General features: G+C 40.0%; 1 protein-coding gene across 4 annotated transcripts in view; it reads left to right on the forward strand.

Moving 5' to 3' along the window:
- acap3a (ArfGAP with coiled-coil, ankyrin repeat and PH domains 3a) overlaps nucleotides 1-24,416 on the forward strand; it is a 94,553-nt gene that overhangs the window by 66,423 nt on the left and 3,714 nt on the right. The window contains exons 11-24 of one of the 4 annotated variants that reach the window (XM_031290646.2): nucleotides 3,451-3,563; nucleotides 4,130-4,181; nucleotides 4,577-4,677; nucleotides 5,869-5,980; nucleotides 7,232-7,440; nucleotides 10,468-10,537; nucleotides 10,693-10,787; nucleotides 10,870-11,087; nucleotides 12,561-12,650; nucleotides 13,586-13,684; nucleotides 14,822-15,054; nucleotides 16,270-16,379; nucleotides 19,065-19,175; nucleotides 19,273-19,334. In XM_031290646.2, coding sequence (XP_031146506.1) covers nucleotides 3,451-3,563; nucleotides 4,130-4,181; nucleotides 4,577-4,677; nucleotides 5,869-5,980; nucleotides 7,232-7,440; nucleotides 10,468-10,537; nucleotides 10,693-10,787; nucleotides 10,870-11,087; nucleotides 12,561-12,650; nucleotides 13,586-13,684; nucleotides 14,822-15,054; nucleotides 16,270-16,379; nucleotides 19,065-19,175; nucleotides 19,273-19,334 — 1,675 coding nt within the window. The remainder of the gene's footprint in view (nucleotides 1-3,450; nucleotides 3,564-4,129; nucleotides 4,182-4,576; nucleotides 4,678-5,868; nucleotides 5,981-7,231; nucleotides 7,441-10,467; nucleotides 10,538-10,692; nucleotides 10,788-10,869; nucleotides 11,088-12,560; nucleotides 12,651-13,585; nucleotides 13,685-14,821; nucleotides 15,055-16,269; nucleotides 16,380-19,064; nucleotides 19,176-19,272; nucleotides 19,335-24,416) is intronic. The other 3 variants (XM_031290648.2, XM_031290647.2, XM_031290649.2) reach the window with 3 other exon arrangements.

Raw genomic sequence — 24,416 nt, forward strand, 5'->3', positions numbered from 1 at the left:
AATTACATACCCCTGTGGACCATTTATTGTCTCACATGATCAATGTCTGGTATTTGAAAAGACTTTTTGGGGCTTTTGTACCTTTTGTAATGAAGTCGACCGGATTAGTTGAAGACGGCTATGCAGATGTCAGGCAGGTATGTTTGGCAAGAAGCTGTAAAGCCGATCTGTAACAGATAAAAGCTTGTATTGATAAGGAGACACAGAAGAATCCTGCAGACGGGGGCGACTATTTTTTAAATATATATATCGGCCGATATATTTGAATATCGGATTTTTAAATCACCAAATGTTTGTATCGATATCGGCGTTAAAAATCCTTCATTGGTCGGGCTCTACTCCACAGCGTTGTGAAGTAAGGTCTGGCTACACCACACATACATTCTGGGATGTTTGCATTTCTTTAAACCAATAACAATCGCCTTGGGCGGCGCTAAGCTCTGGACGCAGCGACGGTGGCTCTGCTAAATAGTCTCGGAAAGGAACTTGTTTTAGTGGAACATTTGCACCCCGCAAAAGAAAACGCCACATACCATATTAAATGAAGTTAACTGTCCAGTTGGTACTAAAACATCCCAGTTAGATAGTAAATGCTGTAAACATGTTCTTTGTAAATCTTTACAATCATTCCCCGAAAGAACCAAGCAGGTAAATTGTCGTTGATTCAGACTATGCAGAAGATAAACAAACACATCACGGCAGACTGAATAATCAGTGCTACTGACTGGGCTCACCATTTGGCATTGGCACTCTGCAGCAATAACCTGTAGGGGAACCCATGTCCAGCAGCAGCAGCAGGTGGATAAAGCATCAGGACATTCCATCTGCATCATCCAGTGTTTCTGCTGCTTCACAGCAATTTGCTCACTTGCTTCCAAACATTTGGAAGTCTCTGTTTCCCAGTTCGTTCAATAATTCACTCATGTTCGGTTGCTGCGTGTGACGTTGCATCATTAAAAATAGATGCTCTTTGTTGTAGGCTTGAGAGATTGCAGAGTACTGCCCAGTGCGCATCTTGTTTCAGTGTTGCCTCCCGTGTTTGTGGTGTTGTATTCAAAAAAGAGATGCATCTGACTGACAGCTGAAGGTAAGCTGCATCGACTTCCTACAGATCGGATAAGTTGCGTTGCAGGGATTGCAGTTGTGAGTAGAGTGGAGTCGCTAAATCAGGCGATACTAATAAAAGTCACTTTTTTGTGAGATGTGACAAAACAAGTACAGCGGTATGATGTGTTAGTCGTATGATGTGTCACTTATTTGATAAAAAATGAAAAAGTTACTAAAGCGTGCACTTTTATTATTATTATTATTATTATTATTATTAATAATAAATCAAACCCTGAGTAGTGTTTGTTTGGTGATCTGGGCAGCCTGCCAGATATATTTCCTCTGGGTCAACAGAGGGACTGAAACTCCCACCTTCTTCAGAGAGGGAGGTGTGTTTAAGGAGCTGTAAAAACTGAAGCAGACACCAAAGTGCCAAAGCAGCCTGCTTGTCTTTGGGTCGAGAGCAGCTACTAGTACTGCGTAGTGTAGTCCACTGTTCTTCCACAGCGGCCTGCCACGCATACATTGGCAGCTGTATGGTAATGAGTCCTAATCCTGAGGCTCACAGGGCGGCAGGCAGGTGGCTGTAGCGGAGGGCACACATGTCAGTGTTGGAATGACGCACCGTGCTGCAGCGACACGATGCGTTAACCTCCGCTGTGAGAGAGTGAAGGCAGACATGCGTCTGCTCTGAGGGATCTGGTTTTCAGGACTCTATTTGAAATTTTTATTTCTGCCTTTTTGTGGGCTTTTCAATGTTGTTGGAACACACAAGACGTTTGAAAATGAAGATCCTCTGCCGTTGGGACCACAATTTGGTGGGTTGATTTGCATTCCAATTTTATCTTTGTTATTTTAGTGTAGGTAGTGTAGGATAATATTCCAACTTTAGTTTAGGAGTGATTATCCCTGTTTCGTTATCGTTGTCATGACGTTAGAGACACGTCTAGGTAGTGTAAAGCAAGAGTAGTTGTACTGCTGCAACTCACTGTTAAAGGCTTTCTATCACAACCTACGTACTCTTTATTTTTCTCTCTCTCTCTGACTCCCTACCATTACTTTCACTCTGCACAGTCTCTCTCATTAAAATAGATAAATATGTGGAGTTCCCAGGTGTAACGCTCAATGCAAAATGTTTACATGTTTAAATAAGTGTTATCTAATGCACACTGGCAGGAGTGAGCATAGGAAAATGCAATCGTGTGGACAAAAAGGTTGAATTCTTGCATATTTTGCGTAGTATTAGACTAGAACAGCGAGTTGTTCTATTATTCAAACATGCAATAAGTAGTTAATGGTGTGCTGGGAGCTGCTGCGTGTGCACACACCCTGTTATGAAACAGGAGAGTGAATAAAGATCTTTATTTGGGTCACTCCTGCAGACATTTTCATATATTCTCGGGTACTTTTTTTTATTTTAATACCGATACATCTCTGCATTTTATGCGTCCAGCCTCAATTGAGTCCGGCAAGACAGGAGTGTGGTCTATTCTCAGGGCTGCATGCATGTGATGTTGAAATTCAATTTTGGATAAGTTAATGTTCTGTCCCTACTACATATTATATTACCTCTAAAATGTAGCTAATTAGTAGTCTCAGGACATACTGTGTCATACTTTCCTTCCTTCGCATGAAACGCGCATGATGTTTTTGCACTTCCTAAAAACCTTTAATCAGAAAAATCTGAATCAGAAAAGGGTTCATTGCCAAGTAAGTAACACTTACAAGGGATTTGCGTTGGCGGTCGGTGCATACATAAACAAACATATAGAACATTAATATGAAATAAACAATAAATACAGAAACAAGTATGTACAAAATAGCTGTTTAACATAAGAAAAAAAGAGGCTGAATGGTTTAGTGCAGAATGCAAAAATATATAGTATGTGCAATGGGCAGGTGTATAGTCCAGGATGTAGGTTAATGCAAAGAATTAGGAATGACCCTACACTAACCCCTAAATACACGTTTACCACTTTCTGTTGTTTAGCATTAAAGGGCTACGTGTCATGCTTTAAGTCATGAAAAGGTTGTAGGCTAATTTCAATTGAGTCACACTCTGTTTATGTAATAATTTGCGTCACACTCGCATCTGTTGAGTTACGAAATGCCCCAGTGTGCCAGGCAGAAAGATGGCATGCAACCTCCTATGCATACATGGACTTACACGTGATAGTTTCTGCATGATTGCACAGTGTACAGTATGATGATTTGGTTGGTTAATGGACTGTATTTACAGTACAGTGCACATTGAATGCTACTGGTATTCCAGGAACAGCACGCATGCGACCTCTTCTCTACAAAAAAAAGGGTTGTTTTTTTTCTCCTGTTTGTTGTCAACCTTTTTGTATGAAAGCCAGGGTTCATTTGGGGTCTTAAGTCTCTCTTTGTCTTTTCTTTCAGGACTTTTCGTATGACGACTCTAAGGTGGAGTTCAACGTGGATGCTCCTAATGGTGTGGTGATGGAGGGCTACTTGTTCAAGAGGGCCAGCAATGCCTTTAAGACCTGGAACAGGTAGCTAAGATGGCAAAACATCTTTATATACTGTAATATATCACATTAGTATACACAGTGAACTGATGGGAAAAAACACTTATCACAGAAGTTGTATTAATTTACAACTTTAAATAGAGGGATTTACTAATTTTATATATATATATATATATATATATATACACACACACTTACAGTAATAGAAATGGAAGAGAATGCCAGCATATAGAATAGTATATAAATATAATTTTACAATATACAAGTAATATACTGCAATGTAATATAATAGACTGTCATTCGTTTTTGGCAGATTTGTCAGCCTATTTGTGTCCCTCTGTGGCAGATTCGGGAGGTTAGTGAGGCTGGGATGTTAAGCAGTGTAATAAATTAATCTCACATGGTCACAATGTTGAATTGCCAAGAGCGAAACCCATTTCACTCGACGCTTGTGATTTAGCTTGGTGCGCTGCCGCTGACCATTACAGATTGGAAGGATATTCATCTAAAATAAGTTATTTATCACCCCCCTCTCTCTCTCGCTCTCTCTCTCTCTCTCTCTCTCTCTCTCTCTCTCTCTCTCTCTCTAGACGGTGGTTCTCCATACAGAACAGTCAGCTGGTCTATCAGAAGAAGCTCAAGGCAAGTCCATATAGCTAGGAGCTATCATCTTTCCCAGGGGTTAAGTGGGCTTGAGGTTGAGTGCAACTTTAATGGAGAGGGGCCATTGAATGTCTTAACGTTATAGTAATCTTTACTGAAATCTATCATCACTAACCCGACTGCGTGTTTGTGAGTCAAGAGATCTCTGCTGATATCTGAATACTTAATCTGGAGCCGCCTTAGGTCTTTTTTCTCTGAAGTGTGTGTGTGTGTGTGTGTGTGTGTGTGTGCGTGTTCGTGGTACTCTGAGGCTTCCAATTTCCAGAAAAGACATATCTTATCGAGGAGGAACAGCTGTTTTATGTTTGTGTTGTGTTTAGGGGTCTTTTTGATAAGCAGAGGAATGATACAGTAGGTTGTTTGTGTGTTAGCAGGATTCTCTGACGGTGGTGGTGGAGGACCTCCGGCTGTGCTCTGTTAAACCGTGTGAGGACATCGAGAGGAGGTTCTGCTTCGAGGTCGTCTCCCCCTCCAAGTAAGACTTAGCTGTCGGATGGATCAACATGCAATTTGGTTAATAGTGTCATGTTCCCCAGAGGGTGCGTTGTAATGTCTTCACTTTTCATCTGGGGCCATCATCAGATCAAAGTTTTAACTTTACCTGCAAACCCATCAACCCATCACACAGAGCTGTATTTTGTGTTTAGCGCTAGTTATCATAGCTCTAAGATGGTGAACACGGCAAACATTATACCTGCTAAACATCAGCATGTTAGCATTCTAACGTTAGTATTTAGCTCAAATCTACGATGTGCCTGCGTACAGCTTCACAGGGGTTCATCCCTACATTTCCAGGGTCCTAAGTTCTTGATACAAACATTACATTAACATTGTCAGAGATTGGTGCGTTCAAATGGACCTTTTTCACAGCAGACATTTGAAATTGATAACCTTAACGATGGCTCAATTCCATCAAGTGTCCCAGTAAGCTATTTCAGTGAGTCAGCATGCACAACACCAGGGCCTCTCCTAAGTGGAATGCAGCCACCATTAATGGTTTTGAATACACCTGTGCTTTTCCTACTATGACATGTCAACATGTCTGCTGTGAAAAAAGGTCTATTGCAAAAAAAAAAAAAAAACAAGGGACATGGACGATAATAATCTGTTCAGCCACTGTGGAGTATAACATCAGTAGGCTTTCAGCTGTAGGTGGGTAATTTCAACATCTTGACCCAGGGAAACATAAATTGAACATTCGACCAAGGGCAAAAGCATTGCTGAGAACATAAAACCCTTGAAAGGCCCGTTAATGTGTCATAATTTGAGGATATTGAGCTGGGGCGCAAAGGACCCTGGGAACGTAGATACGCTCCCCCTCACATTGCTGCTTGCATGCTAGTGGACTCTTTATTTTTATTTTATCTTTTTAATTGTACTTTAGTAATTCCTCGCAGCACTTCTTTAACTTATACGATATAAGCACAGTTCTATATGTGAAACTACGGTTGTAAGTCCATGACTAACGGTTGTAGTCATTTTATTGTCACTCTTAAAGAATTGGCAATACATCTGAATATGTGTGAAACCTGTGAATATATATGCAGAAGAAAACTTTCCTTTTTACATACAGTGTTTGTTTGGCATTTCACACTAGATTATGCAGATCTGTACAGGAGGAGCATGATTCATGATGGTTATGCCACTTTGATTGTCTGTTTTACAGGAGCTGTATGCTTCAGGCTGAGTCTGAGAAGCTAAGGCAGGCGTGGATTCAGGCAGTTCAAGCTAGTATTGCCTCGGCCTACAGAGAGAGCCCAGACACCTACTACGTAGAGGTATGCCCCAGGTCATGGTTCTTGTCTTTTCATAGTCATAGTTAATATTTAATAATAAGCTATTGCACTGTTCAATCCCTGCACTGTTCACTTTTTGCACTACTACCATTGCACACACTTTACCATAGACCATAGCACCTTATCATGGTCATTGCATCACATGGTCAGTCCACACCAGACCTTTGTAATCACTTCACAAATTGTTAACTCTTTAAATTTCTGTGAGTGATTTTTATGTATGTGAAACATATGTGTGTTTGTTGTGTTATGGTTGTCTAAGCTACTGGATGCCTAAAATTTCCCTCGGGATGAATAAAGTAACTATCTATCTATCTATAAGGCACATACAGACATGTTAAAAAGCTTGTTTTTAACAGTTGTAGTGCATTGGTGCAGTGTTGGAAAGTAAAGTACACCAATCAAGTGCTGTACTTAAAGGGGCTGTACTCGATATATAAAAAAAAAGGTCTGGGATTGCCTCCACACAGCTCTCAAATTGTAAAATACTGAAATACCGACGCTTTGTGATGTCCCTCGGCGTCTGATACCGACGCTCAAGGCACTCACATGCACTAACACGCACGCGCAGCCAGACCGGCTATCAAAACAGAGCAGAAGAAGTTAATGTGACTTCATTTTCTGCTCAGGACTCCATTACTCCACTATATCTTTACATAGCAAATATGTGTTTGAATGTCAAGTACAGCCCTCTTCATGTATAATTTTGAGCTACTTGTACTTTATGTAAATATATTTTGACAATTATGTGCATATAATTACTTGGTGCAATAATCTATTAGTTACATGTGTAATATCTGACATTGCAGCCTGACATGTTTCAGCCACTTGTTCGCTGCTGCTGCTGCTTATGTTCACACTGTATTTTATTTATGTTCAATAGCATTTGTATAATCCATTGTATAAAAAAAAAACGTATTTTTAAACCTTTTAACTTATCTTACTTTACTTTTACTTTACTTTTTATTTCTTGCACTTTAGCTGTTACTTTAAACACTTTTTTTCTTACTCTTATTTTGTCTTAAATTTGACTGTGAGCAACTGCAATTTAGTTAGTTTAATGTACTCTAGCTAGCCTGGCTCTGTCCAACGATGAAAAGAAAATCTGGCAGCACGTCTAAAGCTCACTAATTGACATGTTATATCTCATTTGTTTTAATAGATTATTTTGAAAAGGGTGGTATTGATTTTGGAAATCCTAATGAATGGGTTATTTTGTGTGTTTATGTTTAGCATTTGGACAGAACCGCCTCTCCGTCCACCAGCAGCATCGATTCGGCCAGTGAGCCGCGGGAGCGCAGCGGGCGCGGGGAGAGCATCCTGCAGCGGATCCAGTGCCTGCCGGGGAACCAGCAGTGCTGCGACTGCGGCCAGGCCGACCCGCGCTGGGCCTCCATCAACCTGGGCATTCTGCTGTGTATCGAGTGCTCCGGCATCCACAGGTTAGAGTCCAAGAAAAACGTTTGTATCTTTCAGATGAATCTAAAAAAAGAAATCCAACAGAATGAGCTACCCCTACTTTGAACTATATTTATAGAGGAGGTAGGTCATTCTGATAGATATTTACCACCTGACAGAATGAGGCAACTAATTCAGTCCTTTAGTTATCAAACATACGTACATAAATGTGCACAGTGAAGCTCCAACATTAAAGTAAAGTATCAATTAGCTAAACCAGAGTGGAGGGGGACTTTAAGGAAAAGATCTGAATACTTCTTCTACCACTGGCAATGTTGGTGTGTGGCTACTGGCACTGAAGACAGGAAGGGGTGCCAACTGTCTCTTACAGGGAGCTGTTAAAGGCACAGAGCACGTTCTGACTCACACACTGACACACACACACACACACACACACACACACACACACACACACAGTGGTGGAATGCAACCAGGTACATTTACTCAAGTACTTCACTCAAGTACAAATCGTACAAAAGGTACTTTTCATGCCACTTTCTACTTCTACTCCGCTACATTTCAGAGAGAAATATTGTACTTTTTACTCCACTACATTAATCTGACAGCTTTAGTTACTAGTTACTTTACAAATTGTGGGTTTTGCACACAAAACACATGTAGTATTATAAAATACAATGTTTTATTTAAGTCCAGCTGAAATGATTAGACCATTAAACACTTAGTTGATTGACAGAACTGTTTGGATTGTTTCCAGTTTCTAAAATGTGAGGATTTTTCTGCATTGAGTACTTTTACTTTTAATGCTTTAAGCACATTTTCCTGATGATACATTACTTACATACTTTCACTTAATTAACATTTTCAATGCAGGACTTCTACTTGTAACAGAGTATTTCTACTTGTAACAGAGTATTTCTACAGTTTGATATTAGTACTGTTACTTAAGTAAAGGATCTGAATTCTTCTTCCACCACTACACACACACGTGAATGAAGGGAGTAATATTTGCAGCTTTTGAATTTAAAAAATAAATAAAAATGTCAACATGAAGCCAACATATTATTAGCAAATGTAAATCAGCCTATTTGTGAAAAAAACACACTGATGATAGGCTTACTGGCGTATACGTACAGATACAGTTCATCCTAAGGATTCACTGTGCCAGACTTCTACTTGTAACAGAGTATTTCTACAGTTTGATATTAGTGATGTTACTTAAGTAAAGGATCTGAATTCTTCTTCCACCACTGCACACACACAAATGCACTTACACACACACACACACACACACACACACACACACACACACACACACACACACACACACACTTCTAAAGGGATTAAAGTGTGGTACGTTGCTTATTGGGCTTTGATTGAGAGTTTTCATTGAGGGAGGTGAAGTGAGAAGATGAAGAAGCTGAGACACACACAGCGAAGCCATTGAACGGTTTAATTCAGTGTCAGATCCCAGTGAACATCCTCATCAAAATGTCATGTTCCGTTTCGACACACTTATCAAGCTCCCGGTTTAAAAAAAAAATATCCTGGACTTTGTGTGTGTTATTTTGAAGTTGCATGTATCCCAAACCCCATCCCTGTGTGTTTCCACCTGTTGAATATTCATGTTCCCTGTCGGACCTCGTCCTCTCACCGTGAGATCACACATCTTGTTTCAATGCAGGGCAACAAAGAGGAGCAACACAGTATCGGTGTGTGTAGTTTTTTTTCCCTAGTGTGCCACTGTTGCCTGGATACCAGACAGCTTCATCGGTGGAACGTAGTGATTTGCATGACATTAGGAGCAGCTCTTCTCATTTCCCTCAGGATAAAACTCTTGGGATGTTACATCCTTGCAGAAATACAGACCAGGTCACCAAACAGTACAACAACACCTTAGTGTATGAATCATTTGTTAAACTTTCATGTCAAAAAAAAAGAAAACTACTCTTGTTTCCTTCTGATGGCCACCATCTGTTCCGCCTTATTCCGCCAATTCAGTTTTATTTAATAGTATTAAATCATAACAGGAGTTCTCTCAGGATCCTTTACAGATAGAGTAGGTCTAGATGTAGGTCTAGTCTTAGTATTCTATGCACTAAAAAGGTATGTATAAAGGCTTTTGGCTGCCCCACGCAGTATTTTAGGCCCAGTTTAATATGCAACTTGATTTTATACTATTAATATATGTAATAAGGGGTCTCTGCTCCATCTCTCTCTCAGATAAGGGGTCCTTGGCTTAAAGAAATGTTGACAACCCCTGGTCTAGACCACATTAATTTACAGAGACCCAACAATTCCCCCCCAAGAACAAGCATTTGGTGGGACAGTGGCGAGGAAAAACTTTATTTAAACAGGCATAGCGGATGAGCGGATAGCTCAGTTGGTAGAGCGGGCGCCCATATATAGAGGTATATAGAGGTACCTCATATATTTGAGGTTTGCTGCATGTCATTCCCCCTCTCTCTCCCCTTTCATATCTTCAGCTGTCCTGTCAATTAAAGGCCTAAAAATGCCCCAAAAAATTATCTTTAAACAGGCAGAAACCTTGGACAGACCCAGGCTCTTGGTGGGCGGCCACCATCTGCTGCTGCCGGTTGGGACACAGAGACACTGAGACAGAAATACGATTTCATAATAATTATAGCACTGTGCGAATCATTTAGATTTAGATTCAACTTTATTGTCATTGTGCAGAGTAGTACAAGTACAAAGACAACGAAATGCAGTTTGCGTCCAACCAGAAGTGCAAAAAAAGCAGAAAAGTGCAATGCGATATACAAAGTATAGACAGGTGGTGCATAGACAGGACAAGAAATATAGTGCAGTGTAGACAGTAGTATACAGTTGGTTTACAAAAGGTGGGTTAGAGTAATATCATGCCAGCACAGTGGCAATTATAGTAACAATAAAGATAATAGAACTATGACTAGAAAAATGTATGGTCCCAACAAAGTCCCAAAAATTATTTCACCTTCACCTCTAAATTGTTTAACTGCAGGACATAAAGACGGCATATTTCTTTACTTAAAATGTGTTTTTTTTGTTTGCAGGAGTCTCGGAGTTCACTGTTCGAAGGTTCGCTCACTCACACTAGACTCATGGGAACCAGAATTATTAAAGGTACGGTTTGTCTCAGCACTGTTCTTATTTGAATATGAAGCTACAGCCAGGAGCCTAGCCTAGCCTAGCATAGCATACAGACTGGAAGCAGTGTGAAACAGCTAGCCTGGCTGTGTAGAAAAGTAAATACTATCTTTTTTGTCTTTGCTTTGTAGTTAATGTGTGAGCTTGGAAACAGTGTCATCAACCACATCTATGAAGGCTCATACCAAGAACAAGGTCTAAAGAAACCATTGCCGTCCAGTTCAAGGTAGGAGTTCTTTAAATATAGTACTGAAATCTGTTACCGTTGAGCACCACAAGTCTCTCATGTGTTGCGTGGTCCGTTGCAGGCAGGAGAAGGAGGCTTGGATTAAAGCGAAGTACGTCGAGAAGAAGTTCCTGAAGAAGCTGGGCTCCACAGAGATCCTCATTAATGGAGAGAGGAAGTCTGAGCGGCGGTGGAGCGTGAAGAAGTGTCGGAGACACAACAGTGCCACCATGGTACCCAAAACACGACGAAGATACCGACAAGAGCCTGGCAGCACCTCGCCGTCCACCCTCTCCTCAGGTATTGGACTCGTGTCTGTTAGGAATGGAGCTTTCTAGTGATTTGTTTTTTATTTAAGATGGGTTTCAACTTTGCAACAAAAAGGCCTTACAAGTATTGAATTTTGTTTACAAAGGTCTTAAATGTTTTCTTGACCTTTCGTAGGATTAAATTATTTCCCTTAACGTCATTAATAAATATTTTGTGTGGGCAACGTTTCAATTGACTTTATTTCGTACTTAGTTTCATAGCCTAAGAGCTCTAAATGCAACAAATATTTTATTTATTTTATGTTATTAAAGTACAAACACACTTCACAAAAATGTTTTATTAAATTCAGGTAACGTTACTTGGTAAATACTTATTTTCTCTGGTTTAAAATCCATATTGATGTGGCCGGGTTTCCTGCATGTCTTCCCCCTCCCTCTCTCTCCCCTTTCTCACCTGTCCTGTCCATTAAAGGCAGAAAATCTTTTTAAAAAAATCCATATTGATTTTCAATTATATGGCAGTAAAGTATGCATTTAATTGCATCCGAGTTGGTTTTAAAAAGGTCTTAAAAAATCCTAAAAGGAACTGGGAAAATCCTTGGGGGGGGCACCCTGCTCTAATGTATTTCCAATATATTCAAGTCACAGCCCTAATCACCTGGTTTTCCTAGCCAGAAATGCCAAACTGTATCATCATCCTTGCTTAAATGTTTACAACATAAACCAAATTTAAAAATGATTTTGTTTTGTACTGATTGTACTCTATTGTACTGTGAGGTACAATAGAGTTGAATGGGCGGTTGCGGAGCTAGAGACTTGAAGCAAAGATACTGCATGCGGTGAATGGGACAGGTGCATGCAGATCTTCTAACAACAACAGGAAGTTAGATATTGTAGTTTTCTCCTGCTGACTTGGCTGGTTTTCAACACGGCCAGCAGTTGGAGCTGCAGCGGAGGCTGTGGCACACATCTCACGGAGGCAATGAAGTGCTTGTTTGCCACAATTTGTACCACAAATTGTATTCCTTCTCTGAGTCATAACTTGGTCAAATCTGAACACACAGACATGATACACGTACATCAGTGTCCCCCATATCCATCATGAGTAACCGTCTATAAATCCGCTTGGAAATCAAAGGGAAAAGGTGCTCCTAGTAACTCCAGAGCTTAACTGAGAATCATCACGTTTTAAGTTTTCTTCAGTATCGAAGTGATCCAGTGATTGTTGTCTGTACATCCATGAGTATATTACAAACAGGAACTAGTAATAGCTAATTCGGCATACTTTTAATTGTGCCAAATATGATAAACAACCTTCTAGGGTTTTTCTAATTATTATTATATATAATTATGTTTAGGTAAATTAGAGGCTTAACACTGTGTCTTGAATGTAATGTTGAGACAGGAGAGGCACAAACTGGGTCCAAATCATTGATGTAGTCCATTATATTAGATAACAGATTTTCTTTGGTGTTCTAACCAGTTCCTTGTGTTTGTCTCACAGCAGCTGCTAAGTTCAGACGAGACTCCCTGTTTTGTCCTGATGAGCTGGACTCTCTCTTCTCCTACTTTGACACAGGATCTGGGCCTCGAAGTAAGCCACTCACTATTTTTTGACAGTCTGCTCCAAAAACAATTTCAATCCAATGTACAAGGTACTCATGCCTTTGACTATAGACAATGAGAGGCTCAAATCAAGTCTCTGTTTTGCATGATTTTATGTAGGGCTGCACGATGTGAGGAGAATATGTGATATGCGATAACGTTGTTGAACATCGCAATGACGATATTGCTTGCGATCAATAAACAGATATTAAAGTGTACTCAGTATACATATCTACTGCTTTCAGTCTTCTGCTAAAATACAATTCTGCAACAAATGGCTTGTACAATTAAAAAGAAACAAATAATTAATTTATTAATATATAATAATAATAAATAATTTCCAACATTCTTTTATTGAACAAATTGAACATTGGATTAAATATTTACATTTTTCAACATGGTGCTGAACGTGTGTGTGTGTGTGTGAGTGTGTGTGTGTGTGTGTGTGTGTGTGTGTGTGTGTGTGTGTGTGTGTGTGTGTGTGTGTGTGTGTGTGTGTGTGTGTGTCACAAATCCTACATTAATACAATTATTGATGTAGGATTTGTGATCTGTCTTGTTGTTTTGTTAGACATTGTCATGTTTTTACTGTTGGATTTAAATTGTGCCCTTCCTAGGGACTGCAGATGTAAATTAGCCTAAGGCTAACTTTGGTACAATGCAAAAAAGAATTGTACATGGTCCCTAACAAATAAAATTAATAAATAAATAATACAAAAAAATATATAAAATGCACCACTTACACAAAAGAAATCTCTGAGTGTCTGTCGCGATATGTTGCAGCCTATCGCATTGTGCTTATTGCCCCAGTTGGTATCGCAACGACGATACATCATGCAGCCCTAGTTCTGTTGCTTTTAAGCAAGACTGATGAGCCAGAAAGAGGCAGCGGTAACTAATGTGTCCATGTTGTGGCGTCTCCCGGTCCGGCAGGCCTGAGCAGCGACAGCGGCTTGGGAGGCAGTACAGACGGCAGCACAGACATCCTGGTGTTTGGCTCCGTGGTGGACAGCGTCACAGAGGGTGAGTCCCGTTGGAGGAATGTCTCACAGACGGTCCACAGTGTGGAATTACTGTCACATGCAGGGTTGTAATGTAACAACAAGGCAGTGCTTCGTTACTGTACTTAACCCTTGTGTTGTCTTCTCGTCAACCTTGAAAAAAACACTTTTGTTGTCCCTGTCTAAATGTTTCAGTCACTTTTTTCAATATTTGTTTTTGTCACTTTTTCAATGTTTTGGGTGCTTATTTTTGACGTTTTTTTTGCTTTTTTTTGTTGCTTTTTTAACTTTTTGTTGTGTTTTGTTTTTACATTTTCTACGCTTTATCGACATCCCATATTTTCTGATATAAAAAAACTTTGAAGACGGGTCAAATGTGACCCGAGGACATGAGGGTTAAGTAGAATTTTCTCATATCTGTACTTTACTTTGTTAGTTATATTTCTAAAAAAACGTTTACTTTTAATCCGCCACATTTCCTAAATAATATGAATACTTTTACCCCGATACATTTCCTCCTGAGCATCTTTGTTACTCGTTACTACAAAATAAAATCAGAAGAAATCTGTTAGACTGCAGAAAAAGCAGGTTTGGCAAATCATTGCTCCTACAAAGATTGCCAAAACTAAAGAAGGCTCTGCCTCCAACATTGGTGACTTTAACTTCTACCAAAGTCATTTTCCGGTAAGATACTTGTACTTTTACTCAAGTATTTAAGTAGAGATGTTCTGATACCAATACCAGTATCGGAAAAGCCTCCGATACTGCGTAAAATGCTGGTATCGGAAAGTACTACAGTACTTTTTATATGCACCGATCCAATAACACGTCATTTAGCCCCGATGGAAATCTACTATAAAGGAGTTTATTCATGTTCTTGTTTCGTTATGACTGACCATCAAACTGGATAGTAAAAGAAACAATGATAGCAATCACATCACATTCATATGCAGTTAGTAGTATACTGCTGTTAAAACATAGTCAAATATATGTATTTTTTAACACTTGTACCGGATCAGTACTCTGTATCGGCCGATACACAAGTTCAGGTATCGTAATCGGTATCGGGAAGCAAAAATGGTATTGGACCATCTGTGCTTTCAAGTACTTTATACCAGACTGGTCCTGTGAGTACTGAGTGTCCTGACCCTGTCCTCAGAGTGTGAGGTGTCGGAGGACTCGAGCGGGGAAGCTGAGCTGGAGGCGGAGGCGGAGCCGGAGACGTCGGACCCGGAGGACATGAGGGACCTTCATCCCGGTGCACTGCTCTGCAAGGCCTCCAAAGCCCGCAACCTGCCCATCATGGCTGAAGCCCTAGCCCACGGGGCCGATGTCAACCTGGTCAACGATGAGGACGAAGGAAAGACGCCTCTCATACAGGCCGTGATCGGGGTGAGTCAGTCAGGCGCCTGGGCGGAGGCCAGAAATGAGTCCCAATAGGAAGCATCAGATCTGTGCATCTCAGTTCAGGTTTTAGTGATACAAAGAGACGTGAAGACATCGAGGTCAGCTCTGAGCCCGTCTCAACCTGTGGAAGCAGTTGTTTAACGTCTCGAGGAGCTTTGTCAAGTCTAGCAAAATAACCCTAGTGATGTCATCTAGGGCTGTGCAATAATAGAATTGTTATCGCGATTACGATTTTGGCTCCGAATGATCACAAAAACAAGTCATTGAGAAAAGAGATTATTTTGCACATTACGTTTTGAAAGTTAACAAGTATTTTGTCTTGTGTTCTTAAAGAGAAAAAAGAAAGTTCCAACAGTTTCCTAAATTCAATAAATGCAACATATTTCAAAAAGTCAGTAAGTAATCGTGTTAAATAATCGTGATTTCAATATTGACCAAAAATAATCGTGATTAGGATTTCTTTTCCATAATCAAGTAGCCCTAATGTCTTCAGGGTTATCTCTGCTTGGGCTTAGAGACTTCAAATTCCTATCGGAAAGCCTGTGTTACAAACTGGTAGCGAGTTTGAAGTTCATTGGGATTTACCAGTCAAAGAGCATGTTTAGAACTGTAAGATGTTATTGAGGTGCATTGTGGGAAATGTAGGATGCAGTGTTTTCGAGCTTCACCCATACCAAAGCCTAAAAGTAAGGATATCTCATCCTCTACTGCATTGATTTTGACCGTTCTTTATTTTTTTACAGCTTTATGGAAGTACAATGCCAAATTGCTGGGAGTACTTGCGTTAAAAAAAATACCTCATGCTAATGTTGTGGTCAGTGAGGCCAATGATGGATGTTTTTTTTTTTTAGGATGGATGCCAAAGAGGAGGAAGAGATTTTTGTAGTCCGTTTCAGACGCCGATAATACTTTTAAAAGTGGGAGAGAGCAGCAAGCAGAAAATCTTTGTTTTGCGTCTGTTTCTGTGACATTTTGCAGTATTCAGTGGATAATGAGTTTACATTAACCACGTTGATTTAGACTAAGTATCAAAAATGATTGACTGTGAACAGATCAATTCCCTCCAAACCACATCAAAACAGCATGTCAGCAGCTGGAAATGTGTGAATATCCATCTTTAAGTAGCGTTCACTGCTAAAAATGAATAGCAACATTTCATTGTCAATAGTCTCGCAAACTGGTGTTGTTGCTTTATTTTAGGGTTCACTGATCGCCTGCGAGTTCCTGCTCCAGAACGCTGCTGACGTCAACCAAAGGGACGCGAGAGGGAGGGGCCCCCTGCATCATGCCACATATCTGGGACACACGGGGTGAGTCACGGGGCTGGGAGTTCGCTGTTTACTCCAGGCTGCATTTGTAGCGTTTGTAACCACATTGCACTTAATTTCAATTTCAATAAAACATGCTTTGTTGAAGGCACAGTGGGCTTCATGCAAGATCCACTCATACTGTACGAAGTGGTGGCATTTACCAATGTTCTCATACCTAAAATTTCCTCTTAGGTATAAACAGAAATTCACGAGTGGTCCATACGGAGTCATCAACAGAACTCTGTTCACAGGGGGAAGACACTTGACTTGTCAATTATAATGCCTTAAATTCGACACTGTTACACAGGGCTGTAGTCAAGTCCACTTTTGCCGAGTCCAAGACCAGGACTAGTCGAGACCGAGTCCAAAGAGGTTCGAGTACAAGTCAAGACCTGGTCCAAATGAGAGACAGTCAATACCGAGACAGAAAAAGAAGAATCCGTTTCAAGACCACTCACTTACCTGTTCATAATTTATGTGTTGTGAGACACAGTATATTGTCTACTTTAAGATGATAATGTTGCATTATTATTTGTAATAATCAAAAAGCAAGTGCAGAGTAACACACTATAGGATCAAAAATAGGCCATGTTATTTATTTAAAATATAAAACGGAAATGTTCCCATTCTTGGATTTAGGCAGCCTACTGTATATGACGAAGCCAGGCGTGTACCAGGCGACCAATCCCGATGCCCGTTCTAGATGGATTTTGAATTAAACCAATACCTGTTTTCTGATCAAGCGCGCTTCATCAACGGTTGTGTTCTGAAGGAGGAAGTTACTTTAGAACAAAAGCATATAGTGCTGGACTCGGTCGAAACCAACTAGAATATTTGGCGAGTCCAATGCACGAGTCTGAGCCAAGTCCGAGTCTGAATACCAACGAGTCCAAGACAACAGAAAAGCGCCTCGAGTCTGGACTTGAGTACTACAGCCCTGCTGTCACATATACTACAGTATACCTTGCTGACACTGCTGCTACTAATCACACTTTGCCTTGTATTGTTGACTTTAATTGCTCTTCTTTTACTTCTTTTGTTATTTCTGTTTTATATACCTCAGATTATTTTTTACTTTCTCTTTTTATCTGTATTTATTTCTGTTATTTCTTTTCTGCTAAAAAACTTGAATTATCCCTCTGGGGATCAATTCAAGCTTATTATCTTATCTTAAATATGACACAGAAATCAAATATAATAAGATATATAACTAAAACAATCTTTGTTTGAAATGAACTTATACAGTTCGGTAGTTGTTGGAGAACTCCCTCAGCTGCCTCAGGGTCTTTTATGAAGGTCTCTGTCCAGTATCATCCTCTGTTGCACCTGAGAGTGTAACATCACTAACTGTAGGCTATAATATTATCTCGTCTAATATCGCATATGAGTCTTTGCTTCAGAAAGACGTTTTGTAGCCTCTAATGTCAAATGTCAAACCAAACATCTTTGGCAGCTGTAGCTTATTTATCATACACATTGTTTAATTATTTTGAGTCGTATTATACGGATTTTGTTTGTTTGTTTATTTATTGTCCCCGTGGGGAAATTAGGTTGCAGCAGAAATCACAAGGCATTTTTTACAACATAAAGACAAGAAAACAAGAAAAAAATGACCGTAATTTTAGACATATAGACATCACCACACATGACATAGACCAGGGCACTCATGCATGGAGGGAAGAGGAGGGGTCCAGACCAGCTGGGAAAACAAGAAGAGAAAAAAAAAAACTTTTTGTCAGCTGATTAACGATTGCAGGACTAGAAGCTCTGCAGTGTTTTTTACGCTTTTGGGACATTTTTGTGAATGAAACTTGCCCACAAACTGAGCAGAGCAGGCAGCCTTATTTGGCAATTTTAGCAGCGTAGATTATGCTCAGGATCAAATCTCACAAACATGCACCTCGCCGGCTGACATTCATCAGGCTAAAACTAGTGATTTTCAAGCAGTTTATGCAGTTAATGATAAGAATACTGTATGAAAATGCTCTCGCATTAGGTCCATTGTCTGCAGCTGCCTCTTTGAATCACAGTGCAGTCGTGGAAGAAGTATTCAGATCCATCACTTAAAAGTACTAATACCACACTGTAAAAAATACTCTGTTACAAGTAAAGGTCCTGCACTGAAAATGTTACTTACGTTTGTAGAAGTATGTAAGTATCGTCCGGAAAATTTACTTAAATTATTAAAAGTAATCAATCCTCACAAGTGTTTAATGGTCTTATCATTTCAGCTGGACTTGTAGGCCCTTATATTGTTGGGAAGTTTCATTCATAATAAATCATAGTATTTTATAAATTACATGTGTTTTGTGTGCCAGAATCCTAATGTGTAAAGTAACTAGTAACTAAAGCTGTCAGATGAATGTAGTTGGAGTAAAAAGTACAACATTTCTCTCTGAAATGTAGCGGAGTAGAAGTAGAAAGTGGCATGAAAAGAAAAGACTCAAGTAAAGTACAAGTACCTCGACATTTGTACTTAAGTACAGTACTTGAGTAAATGTACGTAGTTACATTCCACCACTGTCGCAGTAATTCTTTGATTTATTTTATGTCAGTGATGAAGACGTTTGTGGCACAGACCTTTGAACGTGACAATCTGATTGGATATGTGTTCGCTGTGATTGATCTGATTGGATGTGCGTTCGCTGTGATTGATCTGATTGGATGTTTCTCTGGTATTTTCAGGCAGGTGTGTTTATTCCTAAAACGGGGAGCGACACAGAACGACGGCGATGAGGACGGCCAGGACCCTTTGAGTATAGCTGTACAGCAAGCCAATGCAGATATAGTCACACTGTATGTTCATTTATACACACGTTCCAATAAAGTTTATTTTTTTCATTTTATTCTCCAGCTTTGATGATTTTAAACACCTTTTCCTTCTTCCCTTCAGGCTGCGTCTGGCCAGGATGAACGAGGAGATGCGGGAGTCGGAGGGACCCTTTGGACAGCCAGGTCAATACCCAACCAGCAGCCCCACTGAGCAACAGTATAAGAAATGCATTCAGGAGTTTATCTGTCTCAACATAGCCCAGTGCTAGACTCAAGTCCAGTCAGGTTTAAACCACAGTGTAAACCAGTGCAGGGGGTTCCAGTAAACATGGGACTGACTGAGAGAGACCAGCTTCAAGCTTGTTTTTCCTCACCCACCGGATAAACTTCTTCTCTACATCAGATCTATCAGAATCATTTTGAGTGTTCCTCTTCTCCCCCAGCACGGTGGGCTGAGTTTAGACCACAAGCAGTCAGCTCCTCACTCAGGATTCACACAGGAACTCCGTACTAACCTCCTATTAATGATGTCACATTTGACCGACTCGACTTTGTCTGACGGTTGCCGAAATCACAATCACAGCACAGTTGGGAAATCACTGCCAGGGAAGGGTTAGCCACTTTATAATAAATAAATAAAGATTATCCAGCAGCACTATTGTGAAGAAATCAATAGGCCACCGATAAAGTCATCAGCAGGGTATTCTCTTTTATTTGGAGGTTTTCGAGGGGACAGGGTGCTCTGAACCAAAGACCTGCCACAGCTCATTTGTCCCAACAATTCTACGTTTTGATTTCATCAATGTCACTTGAGTTGTTATCGTAGTGCAAAAGTGGGAAAGAGCTATTTCGGGCGCCCCTTGTTATGGAAGTAAAAGTCCCATTCTTGTTTCCCATGGACAATGTTCCGTGACCACTTCTACAGGCTTGCATCGGCATGAAACTCTCCTGGTTAAATCATTAAACACTGCATTCAAAAATATCTGGTTCTGGGGCGCCCTGGTAGCTCACCTAGTGGAGCGTGCGCCCCATGTACCAAGGCTTACCACTAGGGTTGGGTACCGTTTGGATTTTTACGATTCCGATGCCGAACCGGTACTTTTAAAACGATTCCGATTCCTAAACCGATTCTTGAAAAACTGAAAAATGACAGTTATTTTTTTTTTTTATTGAAAATTATTTAAATTTAACAATATATTAACGTTTTAAAGTACTAAATATATAATAAGAAAGAGAAAGTGTGATATTTTTATATCCGTTTCGGAGCGACAGAGGGAAAATATTTTAGTCAACACATTAAGTGGAACCGAAATGAGGAACCAAAATTTGCGTTCTAATCCGGTCCGATTCCTACCGGTTGCGTACCCAACCCTGCTTACCACAGCCGTCCGGGTTCGATTCCAACCTGTGGCCCTTTGCGGTGTGTTGTCCCCCCCTCTCCCCCCTTTCCTGTCTACAGTTCAATTTTCAATTCAATTTTATTTATAGTATCAAATCATAACAATCAAATAACCCAACAATTCCAGTAATTCCCCCAAGAGCAAGCATTTAGTGCGACAGTGTCGAGGAAAAACTTCCTTTTAGGCCGAAACCTCGGACAGACCCAGGTGACAGCTGTCCTATCAGTTAAAGGCATTAAAGCATTTTTTTTTAAAATCTGGTCCTTTTGATAAGAAGTTGAAGATACAAGCCCGTGTATAAAAAAAAAACTTTGTGGGTCGAAGTGAACTGACTCCCAAGGTGCATTTCGGCAGGAAACATCCAATCACAGAGCTTTGATTCAGATTTTACAATTTGCAAGCTCACTTTTAATTTCTGGGTCACTTTTTGGATGAATTCAGCAGCTATGGCGCCGTGTTTTATTCCTTAGAATAAAACCAAAATGGGAAAGATTACTTCCAGAACCAGCAGCTCGTCCCACTTGATAACTCTACCCAGTTTTGGTAGCGCAGACGGTTAGGGGGAATAATGCCAAATAGTCTCATACAGGGTGGTGCAGACAATTGAACTTGCCTGTTCATGGTCAATTAAATCTGAGATGACTGTTTTTTTTTTTTTTAACGTGTGATGAAATGGCGCTGGAGCTCTTGTATTTCCATTTTGACAGTGGTGAGGGGAAACTACTTGGCTGCGATAACTGTGACCGAGAGTAAATGATCCCAGAAGAAGTATCATTTCTCTGTATTGATCGAGAGATTGATCAAGGAATGCTTTTATGTTCAATTAAAAGCGAAATTATGCACTTTTTCTTACCAACAGTGATTTTAATTGAGTTTTTGCTCTCATGTCTACTACCTTCCTTCTTGTTATTGTTATTTTTTTTCCGGCATAAGTTTGAATGCTTTTTGTTTTAATTTATGACCAAAACGTCCAGAGCAATAGTGCAATGATAATTTCGGTACAGATAACCTGTATTTTTTTGTATTATGTTAAACAACAATGCAGATGGTATTTTTTTAAAGCTGGATATATTTTGTTAGATTTTAATTTTGCTGAGCACTCACACACACACACAGCGCCAGTATTATATTCTCATGATGAGAAAGAGAGCCAATACTCACAGTTTGATAATACAGTATATCATCTCTTGGAGTAAATTCTGCAGTGCAGGCTGCAGTGGAAGATGGACATTGTTTTGATAAATGACACTAAACTAACAATGTTTTACTGTACAGTCAGTATTTGTATGTTAAAGTGTTTGTTTATGGTATTCTGATGTATCACGACTATAGGCCGATATTAGATTTGTTCTTTGTTTATAGTGCATGGATGGCTGTTGCCCAGGTCTTCCTACGCTCTGTTGCTTTTCTTTACTCCTGTGCCCAGTGTATGTGAATATTGACATGTAGTATTGTTGAATAATGTTTGATATCCATATGATAAACTGCCAAATCATGACAAACAGTGCATGGAATGACATTCATGACACAAATGGATGCAAACCGACTACAGATCCCTCTCTCACTGTCTTCCATTGGCTGGTTAGTGCAAAAAGCTTGATGACAATGCACATGGCAGCCTGCCGAAAACTGTATTTAATGATCCCGTTTATGCTCTAAAATGATGTCAGGTCTGTCGAGTGCTTTTTGTCGGACTCCCTTGGTAGCTCACGGTAAATTGCAGTGATCCAGAGACTGTTGGTTGAAGCATTGAACAGCCTCGTATGAGACTGAGCTCTGCGGTTTTTTTACGTGTTATTTGAAACAAAATTAGCTTAAAGAACGATATTATCCCAAAGATGTTGCTTGTTTTTGACAGATGCTATGGACTGTTCAAGTTCAAATCAAATAGACCACAGACAGTTTTTCAGAGTGCCAGCAAGTGTTTTTTTTTACCATTTTCTTTCTCATGGTAGGCCGTGAATCCAAAGGGAATGTATGGAAATTATTCAGATGGTGGCACTGAACCTTATGTTTGACTTGAAAAAGCAAAACCCTGCCCAGGGCTATTAATATTTAATTTGGACCCTCTCCTTCACTTAGCCCCTGAAAATCTTGTTTTTTCTCCATCTCCAGTGGTGTAACTGCTTCTCTTGCTGCAGTGATGTACAAGTGTATTTCAGGACCCTGTGACATCACTGTTGGGTGTTGGTTATGGGTGCAGCAGAACACATTTCTGACCATGAAGCTGGGTGTGATCAGAGTCACCGTAATATTGTTTGCTTCACCTACTGTATTAGAACAGGTTGGGTTGTGCTGAAAATGCATTATATTATAGGTTACCATTCTGTTATAATGCTGTTATGAATTAGTATCTGTTACTGCAACTGTTGGCTAGTGGAAATGGCGTGCCCTTTAGTAAGATAATGTTCAATCTTTACTAACTGTTCAGATCCACATTTATGAATTTTGATTTTGTTGATTATGTTTTTTCACTAAATCTCGCGAGAAAATTATGAAATAAAGGCCAAAAAGTAGCAAGGCAAAAATCATTCGTGCATCTTGATGAAATACTTGGTACCAGAAGCTCAGTGATGTACATGCAAAACTTGTTGATTAACTACTGCAGCTAGAGAGCTAACCGCTAACAAGCTAGCTAGCCAGAAACCGCAGCAGGCAGTTGGTCACAATAGCTCACAATAGTTTTCTCTTAACTAAAATTAGAAGAGTTTTATTTTAGACCAAAAGAAAAAAACAACTCTTTTGCTAACTGTCACTTAGCAGGCTTGTTGATGCGGTTGCTAATAGAACAATAAGTTCAAACAGTTTATGCAAAAGACATATTTGTACCATAGATACCTGTCTCATAACCAGGCCCAGATTGGCTAATCAGGAGCACCGGGAAAATTCCCGGTGGGCTGGTCTGTTTTTTTGGCCGCGAGGGCTGTTGTTGTCATGGCACTGGGTTGAAATATGGATGCTGTCCCTAGGCTGCCTGCACTCACAGCAGCCCCACTTTATTTATTATTTTACCGCAGCCCCACTCTTTTTATTTATTATTTTACCGCAGTCCCACTCTTTTTTATTTAATATTTTCTCGCAGAGTGCAGCCTACAGGTTAATGATGACGTGGTTATCTTTTGACTCCCTGGCCCCGCCCCCGACACGGCACCTTGCAAGTTGCTCAAAATAAAAAAAGTCAGATAAAAATGGATAACAGGAAGCGTAAAGGCGGCGCTGAAAGCTTTGGAAACTGACGCGGCCAAATGTTCTAAGCTGAGCACATTTTTCCTCAAAAAAACAAATGAATGAGGCCGGTAAGTAAGCTAACGTTAAGGTAGTTAGGAGCAGTGCAAGATGCTAGGGACCGTGCAAAACAACGTTGTCTGCAAACCACCGTTCATGTATCAAACTTTTTCTTGTAGCTCTTCAGCAGCAGTTGCCTCTAGTCCAGTTTGCTGCTAACAGTGAAGAGCAAGGCCCAGTAATGTTATCAAGCTCCAGTCATGAGCCCAACACACCAGAATGGGCAGGTAGGATTGTCATTCAGAAGAACTAATAGTAATGAAGAGCCCTGCTCAATGAAAAATGCCCTGAGATAATTAATGATACCTGATGATTCAGCAATACATTAATGAAACTGACTTGACTTGATTTGAAAGCTTTGTAAAAAGGGGATATTTGTGGTGAGAAATAGTGTCAGAACCAGAGCCAGGACCCAGTTGTGAAGAGACTAATGTTCTCACTGTGAGAAAACTTAGGCTACTGTTTTTGCACTGAATTGGAAATGATGATATTTTTCAAAAATACAATGAATTACAAGGCTGTAGAGAACAGTGCGCCTATTGCAGACTTATATTCTGAGGTTTTAATTACATTATTTTAA

This window comes from Sander lucioperca, chromosome 12, assembly GCF_008315115.2.
Source record: "Sander lucioperca isolate FBNREF2018 chromosome 12, SLUC_FBN_1.2, whole genome shotgun sequence".
Taxonomy (NCBI): domain Eukaryota; kingdom Metazoa; phylum Chordata; class Actinopteri; order Perciformes; family Percidae; genus Sander; species Sander lucioperca.